Source organism: Chroicocephalus ridibundus, chromosome 8 (genome assembly GCF_963924245.1).
Source record: "Chroicocephalus ridibundus chromosome 8, bChrRid1.1, whole genome shotgun sequence".
Lineage (NCBI taxonomy): Eukaryota > Metazoa > Chordata > Aves > Charadriiformes > Laridae > Chroicocephalus > Chroicocephalus ridibundus.
The window spans coordinates 34191794-34207129 of record NC_086291.1 but is presented as its reverse complement, the minus strand read 5'-3'; the positions used below and the strand labels follow the sequence as shown (position 1 = coordinate 34207129).

The window sequence follows — 15336 nt, the reverse complement described above, 5'->3', positions numbered from 1 at the left end:
AAAGTTTTTTTGAATCATTACTGTGATTTAAATTTGAATTTATGCACAGTGCGTGCAAGATAGCTTGGCGTACTCACAAGCCTGTTCAATGAGGGTCTACGAACACAAAAGCTTTCTGGGGAAGTACGGTTTTCTGACAGATTTTGCTCAACAGCACAGAAAGGTTCACATGCAGCCCTCGACAGATTAAATTTCCTCTGTTAATAACTGTTCTTCCTTCCACCATAGCCAAAATAAAAACTTCACACACACCCCCACCCCCTCGCCCAAACGCTGCATCCCACCACCCAACTTAGCCCTTTCCCCCTTTTGTTATCTCTTTGATACTGCTTCAGCATTATCCGTATTCAAACCACTCTTCTGACACTGCCAGCTGCTAGTCTAAACATTGACACCTACCGGGAGAGCAAGCAAATGAAGGGTTCTGTGCGGAGGAAGAAAAGGGCCTGGGTGTATGGTGGTGTAGTGGAAGAGATGAGTGTGACTGTGTGTAGAGACAGCCAGCTCAGTACAGCATCACGACTCTTCTTTTATTTGATCTTGTGCTTTTGTGTTAGGTTTACTGTGTAACTAACCATCCTCACAGACCATAACTGTGTGGCCAGTCCTTGTGTACATCTATTAACTGTAAACAGGAACACATTAACTGCACTGAGATTTTGCAAGAACCCATCACCACATAACCCATAACCTTTTCACAGCCTCCATCAGAGTAAAGCCAGAAGTGGGGAGACATGGAATAAGCAGATGAGAGCACTTCTGTAGTTGTTTTCCTGTCTGATATATTTCTGTAAGTACTACAGCTGCACCACCCTTCCCAAGCATCTGTTTAAGGTATGAAAGGTTGTAGTAGGGTATGCTAATAAGAACATGAAGAACGTTTGTTTGCCTTTTTCCCTGGAAAATGTTGCCTCAACCAAACAAAAATGATGACAAGTCTGTGCATCTGCTGGGAGTTGCAAATTAGTACTCAGCTTGCACAGTGTGATCACTGGTAAAGTACATTTGTTGAGGTATTATGAGGTCCCTCGACAGCATTGGTGATGATTCAGGATTTTAGGCATTTGTCTGCAAGGGGGTCAATAGGAGTGTTTTGCCACCAGCATTCCTGCGTTGCCTTAATTCATGTTTAGGAGCCTAATTTTTTTTTTGGTTCCTAATTTGAAATCTTACTAGCTCATTGGACAGAAAGGGGGTTCTTTAGTTTGCAGGTGGAAGCTTTTCTCCATGTATTTTCTGTTTTCTCCCCCTGAGAGGTTTGTAGCCAGAGAGCTGACATTTAGATAAGGGATAGCAAACACTTCAGAGCACAATACTATACTGCATGACCTCCATTGATGCCTCTGAGACTGACCTCGTCCCACCTTAGATTCCTCTGATGACTGCTGTACTGTATTTGAATTAGAATAACCACCGTGATAGTCCAAAACAACATAAAGGCTGCATTAGCTGGAAAAAACTACATCCTTATCTTGTTTTTCTAAGACGTGCAGATAAAATAAGACAGAATTAAGACTTGGCAGTGCTTCATCTCCATGCTCCTTGCTTCATGTGCTAGTTTCCTCTTATACCTCCTCCACCTCTATCTTCTTGCCTCCTTACACTGTCACTCATGCTCAGACTGCTTTGCCAGCCAGTGAGTTCCCGGCACCTTCCCTTCCCTTCTTTAAATGTTACTGAAAACTGTATCTTCCAGTTTTGCCCTTGTTACAATGATTAATCTCTCTGTGATTGCGCTCCTAGTATTGTTGTGAATTGTACACGCTTCTGAATTTAGTCTTTGATCTTGTAAGGAAGCCTGAGGGTACAACTTCTTGCAGGATTGGTGCTCTGTGTTAGAAATTTAGGACAGCAGGAATCCAGCCTTGCTCTGGATCACTTTGGTTAAATGCCCACGTGCCCTGGCTGTGAATGGTGCCACGCTCTATGCAATGGTCCTAAATAATTAAATCACTTTTAAAAGTCAAAGTTTGGTCTAAAATATTGTTGTTGTTTCATTCTACAAAGTCCGGACAGATTCTACCTTGGCAGGCTTTTTTATTTAATTATGCAAGAATTGTAAGTGATTGTCTTTCAAATGATGTTGTGTTCCCACCTGACACAGCTATGTAGTATTAAATATCCCTGCTTTTCAGCTTCCAACTTTAATGTTATTTCTTTAAAAAATGCTCAGTAGCATTAAACTACTCTAAAGAAAAATGTAATTATACAACTGACACAGGAAAAATCATCAGGACTTTGTAAGATGTTTCTGTGAATGCATATGTATGTGTGCACAGAATAGACTGATACCCAAGAGAGCAGCATATACATTTGTAATCAAATCTCACTTAAATTTAAACTTGCTCCTTCTGTTAAACATGCAAATATTTCCATTCTCTTTGCAAATTCTGCCTCTCTGCTCATTACCAAACCTTTCAGAAAAGACATAAGCCCAAATCTTCCTCTGATCAGGCTCTTAATGTGTTATGTGTGGTCTTTATTTAGACTGTAAACTTGCCGAAGTAGGAAACGTCTTATAAAAAAACAACTACACTGTCTCATTTCACATCCAAATTCTTCTCCCATACCAGCTGTGCGTGTTTGCCTAGCAGCAAGTCTTCTGTTAATGAATGACTTGTTCTCATTAGCTTGTCAGGCTGGATACGTAGCCTGTAGTTCCCACTTATACAGAGCAGCGCTCTTTCCCTTGTAGCTTCTGGTAAATCAAACAGTAAGATATACAAAGCCTTGTGTCTCTGAGTCTGACCTTTGTACTTTTAATCATTAACACAGAATGACAAAATAAAGTAACTATCTCGTGGCTAAATATATTTAACATAAGCAGCATCCTATGGACTGACAGGTGTAGGGATTGTTGCAGGCTTTACCATTGGCTGCCACTTCTAAGCCTTCATTAAAAGAGGAGAAAATTAATTCCCTGATCAGCAGAGCCAAAGGAGTTGCACTCGATATATGTGTTTTGTGAAGCTGAGGTCCAGAGTGATTCTCTGACACCTCAGAAGTTTTCAATGCGAGGCCCTGAGCAGCCTCATCTAACTTTGAAGCTGTCTGTGCTTTGAGCAGGAGACTGGACTAGATGGGCTCCAGTGATCCCTACCAAATTAAATTCTTATTCTAATAAAAGTTGAGTTCATCTGCAGGTTTTCTCCATTTAGAGAATTAATTAAGACTCTCTCCTCTAACTAGGGTGAATTTCTCATGAAACTCATAGGAACTGAATATTTCTGGAACCCCTGTCTCACCATCCGATTTTCGTAAAATTGGCCAGCAGGTTCAAAAGTTACTGGGAGATAAAAGACAGCTGGGGCAGACAGAGAGACACTCCCTTCCCCACACACAGAGGACAACTGTATAAGCCTTGTTTTCTTAAGAAAACCTTTCTTCCCTTTATGTTTGTGCAGAAAACTTGTCAAGTGTGCATCTAATGAGGCCTGAAGTCATACCACGTACTCCCAGCTGCAGCCAACCTGAAATAATACCTCCCCAGAGCCAACAGTACATTTCATACAGCCGAGGCATTTACTGTGCAATCCGAACTATGCAGAGAAGTTGAGACATTTAGGAGCGAAACCCGGGCATCTTCTTTCTGATAGTCAGAGATTATATCGTTGTGCTCACACGTGCGTATGTTTAAGTCTGCCTGGTGCCTTGTCCGTCTCTGCCAGCAGACACAGAGTATGTCTGTTACCTCTCTGGGTTGTCCTGAACTTTCTCATACCCGAGAGTGACAGAAAGGGGAATTTGACCTCAGCGTGCTAGAGACCGCCAGGCTGTCTGCCTTTCCCTTTTTGTCTCCTCTTTCTTAGGATGCAGTCACACTACAAAATTACCTTGAGTCATCTGTCTTGGAAGTTTTTCCCATGGGTTGCTTGTGATAAAGGGCAGGCATACTAGGCGCATTAATAATCTGTGCTGCTAGGGGAAACACTGATACGGCGTGAATCCACTGTGGATTGTACGTGCTTCTGAGATTTCCATCTACCTGAGCCAACTTCACATCCCTCCCCGGCATCTCTTCAGCAAGGGACCAGTTCTGTAGCTTCCGTCCACAAAGCTTGCCTGATCAGCCGAGAGACTCCTTTAGCAGCCATGAGAGCAGATTATTGCGTTTCCCTTTCTCCCAGTTTGCAGAGAACATACCTATCTTCCTCTGGTTTTGATGGCCCTGGAAAACATTACTTCTGTGTTCCCGGGAAAGAGCTTCAAAGCACTTCTATTTTCTGCCTCACAGGGACGCAGGAACTGTGAAATTATCAGCATCCTCTGTTTGTATGTTCCCTGGAACTGTTATACTGCACAGTCTGAAATAGAGATCCGGCCTCGGGGATTTGCTAATGATGCATTCAGTCTCAGCATGGCACATGCTCATTCCTGGGGAGTTACTGAGTTAGCATTTATAGTTCTACACTTTTCCTCTGAGTAGATGAAACCCTCTGATTTTCCCTCAGCACTGAGGTCTTGCGCGTTGGATGCTCTTCTCATGTCAGCTTACTTGGAATGTCACCAGAAAGCTTTCAGCCTCAATCTTTCCTCCTAAAATCATAGGCTACAGTAGCACCATGCCAGTGATTCTCCCATAACTTGGTGTCTGATCAGCAGGCAGCAGTAAAATAAGGTCTTGTTAGACACAATTTCAAAATAATAAAACAAAGACTTCTGTGCTGAAGATGGGTGATTGTTGTTGTGGGTACTGGAAGCCTTTTGTAAATGGGTGAATAAGCTCATGAATAGGAAGCAAGGTGCAAGCAGTCAGTGAGGAAAGCACAAGTGGAAAAACTGTGGGGAGTGAGCACTGCTGGTGGTTTTGCTGGTGCTAACGTGGGTCCCTACTGTAGAGAAATGGCAGTGGTAAAGGATGAAGTGAATTCACTCGAGGTTTACCTTGTTCTCTGGTTGGTTTGTCAATTCATGTTTCTACCGCCACTTTATGAAATGAGGGATTTTTATTTTTTTTGTGTGGGCAAGGGTTGAACTAACAGGAACACTTTTACTATATTTCATATTAACTTGCTAGTGAAGACAAGACCTCTCTTGCATGACCTACATGCCTGAACTTAGAATCCCTCTCCTGGGCCTGCCATCTTCAGATTTAAATCCTTTAAACAAGCTCAAGTTTTCATCTCCTCATCCATATTTCCAAAGCATTTAAGCCTCAAGGCACTAGTCCAACAACAGAATAGTGCTGAGCACAAAGATGGTTTTGTAACCACATCAACTCAGCCCAATGCAGATCAACTGCAGCAAACCCTGCAGATTGCTTCACCTCCCAGTGTAGTTCCACTATAACCTCCCATTTTTGGTAGTCCTCAGCTGATAGCAGAAGTTCCTTTTTCAGCTTCGTAACTATGACTTTTATTTTTTTTCAGTGAAATGCTGTTCAGAACTGCCAAAGACTCAGCTATGACATGGATCTAGCTGAATTCAGGGTTTTAGAAGTGTTCCTTCATGCTTGTCATCTCATTCAATAAGAAGTGCATTGTACCAAGTCTGTACATTCTTTGCTGCTCTACTTGTTGCTATGGCCAGAGGTGCCAAGTTTCAGTCTGATTCTTTTGGGAGACTAGACAGGAATCTGGATTTTCTTTCTTTCTGCTTTGTTTATGCTCCTGGCTCCTACAGTGCTCTCCCTTACCATCACCCACAACTTCTTTCCAAGGGAGGAAGGTTGGAAACCACTGCCCTCTCCAGTCCCTCAACTTCTATAACCATCAGCAGTTCCTCCTTGGCCTGAATCATTGTAGAAGAGAAGTGAACACGTGGATGGATTCCTTCTCTGACCAGGTGTTTCCAAAATCAGGGAGAAGCAGAAAGGAACAGACGGGAATGGCCTTGAGCAGAGAAGAGGGAAGTTTTTGGCAGGGGAGCTACAAACGCATGGCACTGTCTATCCGTATAAAGCTTGGGAAAGGCTCTTGCAGAAGGGAGAGCAGCAGGACGCGCTGCCTCATTACCATGGGAACAGCCAAAGAGCTGGCTGGGCAGATTTAGACATTTCTTCTGCTTGGGACTACTTTTGGTAGATGTCATCTATCTTTGCAGAGATTAAAACAAAGTGGAAAAGAGGAAATGTCTGACACTTAAAGCTGAGAGTCAATCTTCCATGGCTTTTTGAAGATATTTGTTCTCCCCTAAGAAATATGTCCTGGTTTTGATGAGGATTATTTTTCCCCTTGTCCTCATATTTTTGGGTGTTTTTCATTACAAAGATCAACCACTTTGGCATTATGATTCTAGCTGCCATTTTGATGCTCGTAGATTTCTCCGTGGTGTTCCCCATGAGTCTTGCAAGCACACTGGCTTACCTAAGTGACATTTTTTATTAAGATCTCTCCTTGATGGCCCTAAGGATCTCATACTCTCTCCAAGAGTCTGATTTGTTCTCACCATAGCACCTCAAGTTTTTTTCCACCACACCTTTCAAGTCCAGTACCTTTCCCACAGCCTCATAATGTTATTTTTTAGGACAGTCTAAAAGATTTAAAAAAATATATATATATGTTATAGCTTCTGTATGAAAGCCCAGCACTAAGAATATGCTTATGTTTCTACAGCTGGGGAGTGGAGAAAGCCATGGAAATCTCCCACATTGGAAAAGTGAAAAGGTTGATTACTGCACATAGAAAATTATTACTCCCCATAGCCTGCACTTTGCAAAGTACAGAATAAGTAGGACTGTACAATTACCTGCAAACAACTGACTTGTGAATCATCCTGGGCCAGTCATTCCGTAAGCACTGATTCTGATTCTCTTCCATGTTCTTCAGCAGTCAGCGTGTTTATACCGTAACAAATAAAGGGGAGACAGCAAAACGGTAGAAAAACTGGCTTACACAGTTTTTTCCACTTAAGCACCTTAGCAGCTATTGGGAAAGTCGTGGCAAACTATTTTGTATTTACTTAGGAAAAAGAGAAAGGATGCATAGTTTTATGGAATATGTAGAGGAAGAGATTACTACTACAGAGTAGTAAGCAGTCATTAAACTAGGTGTAAAATGTCTACTCTTCCACCTGCTGTGTCTTACCTTCACAAGGAAGGGTCCCAGCTGTGTAACACAGCTGGAAATCTGTGGAGTCACAAGGAACATGTACAGTTGCTACTGTAGGAATGGGAAGGAGACACCGGCCAAGTTCAGTACTGCATTTCCACAAAAATATTTAGAAAGCCCTTATAAGCAGGAGAGTCAATACTAGTAACTAGACCTGTTTGTTCTGGAACTAATCTCTCCAAAGTCACTCTTGCAGGGTGGACTGCACACTTAATGTGGTGTGTTCCTGCTGAAACAACTTCAGAGACCTTTGTATTGAGGCAGTTCAATATTTTCATGCAATTTTAATAAGCAGCAGAATATGCTGCAAAATAAATCGGAGATTGGTTTGAGCTGGTGTCACAATCATTATACTATGTAATGTGGTTGGGACCCAAGTGAAATTGTTTCCGAGCCTAACAGAAGGATAAAGCTGGTATATCACAGGGGATAAAGAACAGTTTTGGAATACACAGTTTGGCTTAGCAGGGTTAGACGTTAGTTATACATATAAGGAGTCAATACCTTCCATAATTTGATGTTTAGCGAGGTTCAAAGGATCTTCTCCTTTTAAAATATACTGAAGAAATAACCTGCTCAATTTAAACAAATAAAAGCACAACTATTGCACCAGCCCAGCTGGAAAGATTCATTCTACTACTTCAAAATGGTAGGGAAAGGAAAAATTATGTGCTCCTCAAAAAATGATGCAAGTTTCCCTTTTCAGCAATGGAATCACAGCAATTAAGTTGGCTGTTGTGCCTCCTGCTTGGCCATGGCAAGAAGCTCAACATTTGAATTTCTGAGCTTGGAGAGGAAGCCAACAACCTGCTGACTGGCAGTAGGGCTTCACTTTTTTTTTTTTAAAGGATGATTTCAGTTTGGTAGCAAAAAGTGATGTGATGTTTGAGTAAGGATACCACTGCCCTCTGCCGAGAGAGATGTGATTGTTTCTTTCTGACTGTTTCATCTGACACCAAAACCAGCAACTTCATCGCTTGGATAGTAACTGTGCAAGGAATTGCTTGCTGAAGTCAGAGTTCAATTCCTGCTGCTTCTGTCTTTCCTCTGAAGTTTGCTGATCTGAATCTTTTTCACCAAATATTTTGAAAACTCTACGCCTCACACAGAGTAAAGAGGAGCAAGGGTAATTACACACAAAATCTTGACATGGTGATAGCAGGAACTGTGAAAACTCAAACCAGCGTTTTTAAAAGCAGTCCATATGATTTATAAACACTTCAGGCATCCTCACTAATGTGATATCTGCTGGAGCTAGTCTCCAATTTTCCTGCCAAAATTCTATCATGCATTATCAGATCAGGCTGAAGTTTGCTACGGTTTCTTAATTTTATTTCTTTTTTAATTGCAGCACTTGCCTAACTGAGTTTTGGCCACAGTCTTACATCCACACCATTTTTTATGGTTATGCAAAAATGGAAGCTCATTCATTGCTACATTTGTAACTGGCTTTACATTACAGATCTAACATGACTGTCATTTTGTTGGTTTTTTTTTTAAAGGAATAAATTTATATGAATCATGTAACAATATTTTTAACCACTTGAGGGAGCTCTTTCATTTATACATTAGGATGTTGCTATTATGCATACATATTGGGAAATTATAAATCATATTTTTAAACAGCTTATTATAGGACATACTACACTTTATCAAATTATGTGAAAGTATTGAGGCTCTCAGCTGACTGACTTTAAAGCCCAGGCAGAAATTTTAAAGGAATTAATCATTCTGGTCAATAAATGCAGGTATCAGAAACAGCCACAGCTACTTACTTTCTGGGCTGACTGACACCCAAAATCGTAAAATAGAAAATAAATTAGAGTTACACAGAATTAAATTAAAAGTAGGCAGCGTTAATCACATCTATTTTGCAGCAGTGCCAAAGATGACAAGAAGGAACAGGACCAGACATGGATTTTATAGAGGGGTTGTGAAAGCCTCAACCCTCTGCCTCGCCTCCCTTGCCATCCCCACCTTTCCATAAAGTAGGCCAATACAGGCCATGCTTCTGCCTCCCCTGGGCTGCACAGACCCCACCAGTCATTGTGCGGATGTATCCATCCACCCTGGGCAGCACATAAGCATTAACAGCAGAGACTTTTCTTTATGCTCCCCCTAAGCTGATAGGCGTAAGGCAGGCTCAGCCAGTGACCACTGCATCAAGCATGTCTGCAGTCACCAAAGTGATGGTACATAAAGTGCATGTGAGGTCTGTAAATTGTTATGCAGACTGCTGGGAGGAACAGAGAAAGAAAGAAAAAGAAAAGGGGGAAACAAGCATTGCTGCAGAAATCAAGTTGCTGCCTGGCACTGGGTAGGTGAGAGCAAGTGAAGCTTAAGCAAAAGGTTGGGGTGTCAGAACCACTGGTTCCCACATCAACAAAGGGGAATGACCACGCAGTGATTCAGCCAGGAGTGCCCAGGAACGGTTGTGATTAGGTAATCGTTGGGCAATGCAACCCATAGGATTAAGGTAAAACACTCTAGAAAATCAAGATTGCAAGCACCGTGGTGAAAAGCAGAGTAAATGATGGAGCTGATGAAACAGTGCAGCAGTTTGGACCTGTGAAAACAACAGCAGAAAAAGGGAGTGAGTGGCAGGAAGCAGGGGTGGCTTTTTTAAAGGATAGGAAGAAAAGTAACAAGAGCATCTGCTTTGCTTTGCACCATCGGTGAGTTGCAGGTAAGCAGCCTCTAAGTAGAAGGGAAGGTAGGCTGTGAAACAGCTCTGCTAGGGAAAGACCGAGAGACCAGGAGAGAGCTCAGCGCCCATCACACCGTGCTGCTTTGGCCTGGGAGATTTGTCCAGAGGTGCTAATAAAAATCTGATGGGACCTATCCAATGCCTCTTGAAGACAAAATAAGAAAAACAAACCGACTAGCTCTGAAGGTCAGGTGCATGTTTCTTTCTGTTAAATGTATCTCATTTTCCTACCACCCAGATGTAGGGTTTTACTAATTTGATGATCGGTTTCATCAACAATTTATTGACCTTTAGGAATCTTTTGGAGGTTTGTTGTTTGTTTTTTTTTTTCTTTTCTACTTGCTCACCCAGCTGATGCTGGCACCACAAGACACTTCAGTGTAAATAGCTAGCACAGCATTTTCAGCATGAGGGCACCAGTGATCATGTATAGCCTAACTTGAGAGTCTCTAAGCAGCATTGTATTAAAATCAACTTCTTAAGAACAGGGGCAAAGTTATGTGAAAATTCCTGGTGCTATCACCCATGCATTTCAACAATGATAGCATTTTTATTTTTTTCTTTTAATTTTTATAACAGCTTTCCTTTTAAGCAGCATGAAAGATGGGCGGTGAGATAATAGCATGAACATGCATTGCAGACTGAATCAGTTTCAGACTTTTTCACTCAGCGGCTCTGCTACGAGTCCCCACAGGCTATTTAAAACCACTTCTGAATTGTTCCAGCAGAGTTACACATTTTAAACAGTGTGTTTCAGGTATGTGTTGGTCAAAATGAATTTGTTTTATTATTATTAACAGATAGAAATGTTTTAATACATTTAATATGGTTAATATGGTAGCTTTGTACCATAGTTTGGGACAACATTTCAAGGTGCACCTGGGTACGTATGGTGCATAGCACAGCCCTGAAGTCGTGAGGAGAAAGACAGGCACGTACCTGCCGGTAAGAAAGTAGTGGCTTAGCTCTCCTGACTTTGGGAAAACTCCATTTACGCGGTGAAATGCAGCTCCTGAGAGGTTACTGGAGTTTGTGTGCTGGTGACGTGTTCCTGTGACTCACCTTCTGTCACGAGCCTGTCTCTGCCTGGGGAGAGAGGGACAGCAAGGGTGCTGAGTCTTTCACCCAGTTTTTGACCCTCTGGAGCACAGGCTGGGACTGTAACGAGACCTCTCCTGCCAGGCGCCCTTCTTGGCTCTCCCCATTACCAGTGAGCTCCAGCTCACGCTCCCTGGGGTAAAACAAGTGAGGGTGGGCGCCCCCTTGGCACAAAACCCCTACTTCCTGGGGGACGGGGGGGTGCTACTCAAACTGGCAGGTTCTCCATTTTTACTTCCCTTTAAAAATATTTGCCGTCGTTCCCTTAAAGCCGTTTGTAAGAACCCCACTGGGGAGGGACCCCGGGGGAAGCGCTTGTTGAGCAACCCTTGTGTTCCCTCTGAAGGACGGGGACGGATAAAGCCACCGCCGTGTCCTCCAGGCCCCCCAGCCTTGACTTCTGTCAAGGCTATTCGCTGAAATAAGTTTTCCTTGTGCCGAGGGGGGGTGTGGGGAGGAGGGGGGGGAATCTTTACGGCGGGGGCGCGCCTGCCCGCGACTGCTGACCGAGCCCACGCAGCACCTCGGTCAGGGCGGTCACGGCCGACGCCGGGGGCGAGGGGCACCTCTGCCTTCGCTTTACTTTCCGCCTCAAGAAGGACCGGGACAAGGCGGCGGCGGCGGCGGCCGCTTCCCGCCGCGACGCCTGACAGGAAAGCCGGGACAGGGGGAAGAAGGGGGGCTGAGGGGGAGGAGAGAGGGGCGCGTGCCGCCCCCGCACCGCCCGCCCCCTCCCGCGCGGAACGCCTCCCAGCCAATGGGCGGCGGCGCCCGCTCCCCCCCCTCCCCTCTTGCGCGGTGACGTCCGCGAGCCCCGGGAAGAGGCCCGGGCGCGCGGCGGAGGGCGGGAAGCGGCTGTTGGGGGGAGTCGGCGGCGCGGTCGCCCCTGAGGTGACGCTCCCGCGGGGTGAGGGGGCTGGGCCCTCCGACCCCGGCCTGGCCCGACCAGCTCCGCGGCAGCGGCTCCGCTCCATCCCCCCCCCCCGCCGGCTTTAGGCCCGGCCAGCCCCCAGCAGCACCGGCGTCCCCCCGGCGCAGTGCTGCTGAGGGCGGGGGAGGGGGGAAGCTTGTGCCCGGAGCCCTTTCGCCGGGTCGGGGGAGCGGAGCGGCGGCCCTCGGGGCTTGAGGGGCGTTGCGGGGGGTGGGTGTGGGTCTGGTCGCTGCCAGCGGGTACCACGGGGTAACCTTTCTGTGGCTGTTCGCAGGGAGTTGGTGGAGCAGGGGGCTGGGTTTGTGAGGTGGGCTCGGAGCCTCGGCAGTGCTTTGGGCAGCTCCCCTTGTTACCTGCAGGCTTCGGGCTTTTTTTTGTTTGTTTGTATGTTAGTTTTATTTTTTTCCCTGCTAGGTGTTTGGCGCGTTGCGGGTGGGCTGTGGAACAACCTTAACTTTGTTCCGGGACGTAGTGAAGAGCCCTCCGGACACCGGGGGTGCAGCACCGGGTCTGCCGGCTAACGTTATGCCCAAGGGCCGGAGGCAATCGGAAGGGTGTTTGGGACAAGGTTATTATTTAGCATAAGCGGTATTGGAGGTAGGAGATGCGCCCTCGCTGGTCTACCAAGCCTTTTGAAATGCAAAGATGTTACTTCCTATAGGGTGTTGGTTTTCTCCTAAGGCATGCTTCTAATTGACGGTGTTTCGAAAGGGAAGATGGAGAAACTCGAGGTTTCTGAGACCTTTTACAAGTATCATAACGCAGTCAATGCTGATAAAATCGGGGAGTTTCTGCTGGGAAATCTGACAATGGGACGCGTTTGTGATTCTAGATGCCCTGCAAGTGCCCAGAGTGGGGTGAAAGGAGTGACTATTTACTGATCGTGAGGAGCGATTTCCTTTAGTGAAGGAGGTAGTGAACATTTTGGATTTACCGTGGCATTGTGTTGTGACTGGTGTGTCTCTACAGAGATTTGAGGGAAGGTCTGATGCCTTCGTTAGGCACTGATGTGCTGTTAGTTGCTTGGGTTCTGTAATGCTATGCCTCCAGTCATATGGAAACTAGTCTAGGAAAATGTTTGGTTTTGTAGATTTCCCCTAGCACAGTTCTTCTTTTGTGTGAAGAAAGGCTTTGTTGTGATCACTTAGCCTATTTGAATTAAATAACTCTTTAAGTTAATTGCTTTAACTGCTTTAACTTTGTTTTTTTTTCCCCCCCCACATGATTTTTCCTTCTCCCATCCTGCAGCTCTTAACATCTTTCCGTCAGATATATTAACCACTCTGCACTGGAGCAGGAGTGCCTTCTTCAACCCTTGAAGAAGTTGAAAAGTGTAGCAAGAAAAGAATTACTTGTGGTCCTCTGTTGGGTCTGGAAAACCTGCAGCTTTAAGGACAGATATGGCTCACGAGAACAGGTTGACTAGGAGGGTTGCAGGAGTAACTGTGTACAGAGCTGGTAGAAGTGGGTATGTCCTGCCAGCTACCTTTCTGTGCCAGTGAGCATAGTTACTGTAGGAAGATTTACCATATTATTGTCTGGTTCTTTCTGTCCTTCATGTAAATGCTTTTTGCATTATTTAAATTTCATAGTATGAGCTATCAGATGTTGTACAAAGCCATCTGGGAAATTTGTCATTTTTATGGTTTTTGTTTTACAGCTTGTAGACCTGGGCATGATCGCCAGAGACAGAGGCAGCTAAGAGAGGCAGTGCTGAAAAAAACGGTGTTGGTGATGGAATTAGTGATTTGGTTTTTAGTGTCGCAAAAGGCTTGGTTTTTTTCCCCCTATATGCTGCGATGCCCAAAAGGAGAATGGGAGCCTGCTCTACTAGAGGGACAAACACAGGAAGCTGAGTCCTGAAAATGACTGATCATAAGTCTTATTTCCCTTTTGCAGAAGTGCCAGCCTCAGTATTCTGAGGAAATCCATCCTTAAATAATTATGTTCTGCCTTCTTAGCTTTTCTACAAGTACCTGAATTTTTCTTGCCTGTCTCTAACAGCTCATCTGTGCTGGTGCGTGTATTCTGTTCACTAGCAACAAAGCACGTGTCTATTTAAGAGTTTGTGCCAAGGTGAAAAAATATATCAAAAAGGAGAAGCGTTAGTTTGAAATTGTGTGTGGTTTTCTGTAAGACCAGTTCTGAAAATTGTCCTTGGTTGTAGCTCCATCTCTGAGAGCTTTGTCAGCTGAATTTTGTGGAGAGTATGCTGGAATGTTGCTTCGTGACAAAATTAGAATCCCCTTTCCCCCTTTTCATTAGCTGAAGAGTTTTCTGTTTTCAGTCTAGCTGTGGTGGTTCAGGTGTTCCCTGCTGGCAGCCTTGTCCCCAGCAGTGACCTTTGTCATTGAATCCGGTGTCGTTCAAACCTGATTCTCCCTTCCTGTTTTCCTGTGGTTTGCCACACAACTGTTGTCTGGCGGAGCAGAGTACAAGGATCTATTGAGGAAGCTGCTCTTTCAGTAAGAACTGAAGACTTGACAGGAAGGGGCTTGGCTCTGGCAAAATAATGCGGGTGATTCTGCAAAGTAAACCTGCCAGATCTCTCTGAAGATAAATTTTGCTGTTCAGCTGACTATCAAAAAGCATTTTCAAGGGCTTCTTGGCCTTTTAAAGATTTCCCAAAGCCTTAAGTCATTTTAAATACTTAAAAGGCCTGTAGGGAACGGAGGGAGCCGTGGGGAGATGTTTTGGTAGTGGTGGGGGAACTTGCTTTGTTACTTTGTTCCTTTACTGCTTCAAGTAAGGGAGAGGAAGCATGATCCACAGTAACTGACTAATACAAGTGCGTGCTTAATTTCTCCTACCCTTGGTCTGAATTCATAATGGAGGGAAGAAAATCTAACTTTAGTGTAAAGAAGGCTATATAAATTTATTCTTGAACAAAGTAGAGTAAATTAGTTCCTTTTGTCATTAATTGTGTGCTATCCTGTTCTGGTCTAGCTAGGCAGCGATGGCAGGTGAAGACTGTGTAAGAAAACGCCAGCCTGGCTCCACTACAACCTACAAGACGCCTGAGAATGAAGAAACGCAGAGGAGACCTGAGAGCGAGAGGTCGTTTCAAAATTCAAGCAATGGTGAGATTCTTTCAGTTGGGATTAGTTGCGTCTCTGGCATGTGATCTCTTCTAAGGTGACCTTTAGTTCATAGTTCTTGCCCCTTTGCTCTTTCATTTCAGTCTTTCTCCTTGTTAAAAGGCTCCCAAGGTGGAACTCTGTGCCAACTGCAATTCTTCAGCAGGTTTAGGTTGTTTGGAGTGCTGTCCTGATGAAATTTCTCTTGGGGGCTGTGTACTGCAGTGCTTATAGGGGTCTAGAGTAAAGAAAGTGATTAATTGTCACAGGAGAAATGTGTGTGATGAGGAGGAGGTGCTTTAATGCTGCAAATGATGCAGATGCATCTTGACAACAGTTTTGGGCAGTGCTGATAAATGCTTTTCCTGGGAACTTCATCTTGCTTCCTTTACAAGCTTCAAGTATGTGACTTCCTCAAGTTCGAACAAAATGGTCTTTGACGTTGCAGGCTAAGCCGGTGTATCCATCCTGAGA

General features: G+C 44.5%; 1 protein-coding gene across 10 annotated transcripts in view; it reads left to right on the top strand.

The window, feature by feature from the left end:
* Positions 1 to 698: 698 nt before the first annotated feature.
* SOAT1 (sterol O-acyltransferase 1) overlaps positions 699 to 15336 on the top strand; it is a 42550-nt gene continuing 27912 nt past the window's right edge. The window contains exons 1-3 of one of the 10 annotated variants that reach the window (XM_063344127.1): positions 11670 to 11745; positions 12200 to 12353; positions 14736 to 14865. In XM_063344127.1, the coding sequence (XP_063200197.1) occupies positions 14742 to 14865 (124 nt within the window). In that variant the 5' untranslated portion in view covers positions 11670 to 11745; positions 12200 to 12353; positions 14736 to 14741. Of the gene's footprint in view, positions 791 to 11650; positions 11762 to 12199; positions 12354 to 12617; positions 12698 to 13263; positions 14251 to 14731; positions 14866 to 15336 lie in introns of those variants that run through there. The other 9 variants (XM_063344124.1, XM_063344118.1, XM_063344125.1 and 6 more) reach the window with 9 other exon arrangements.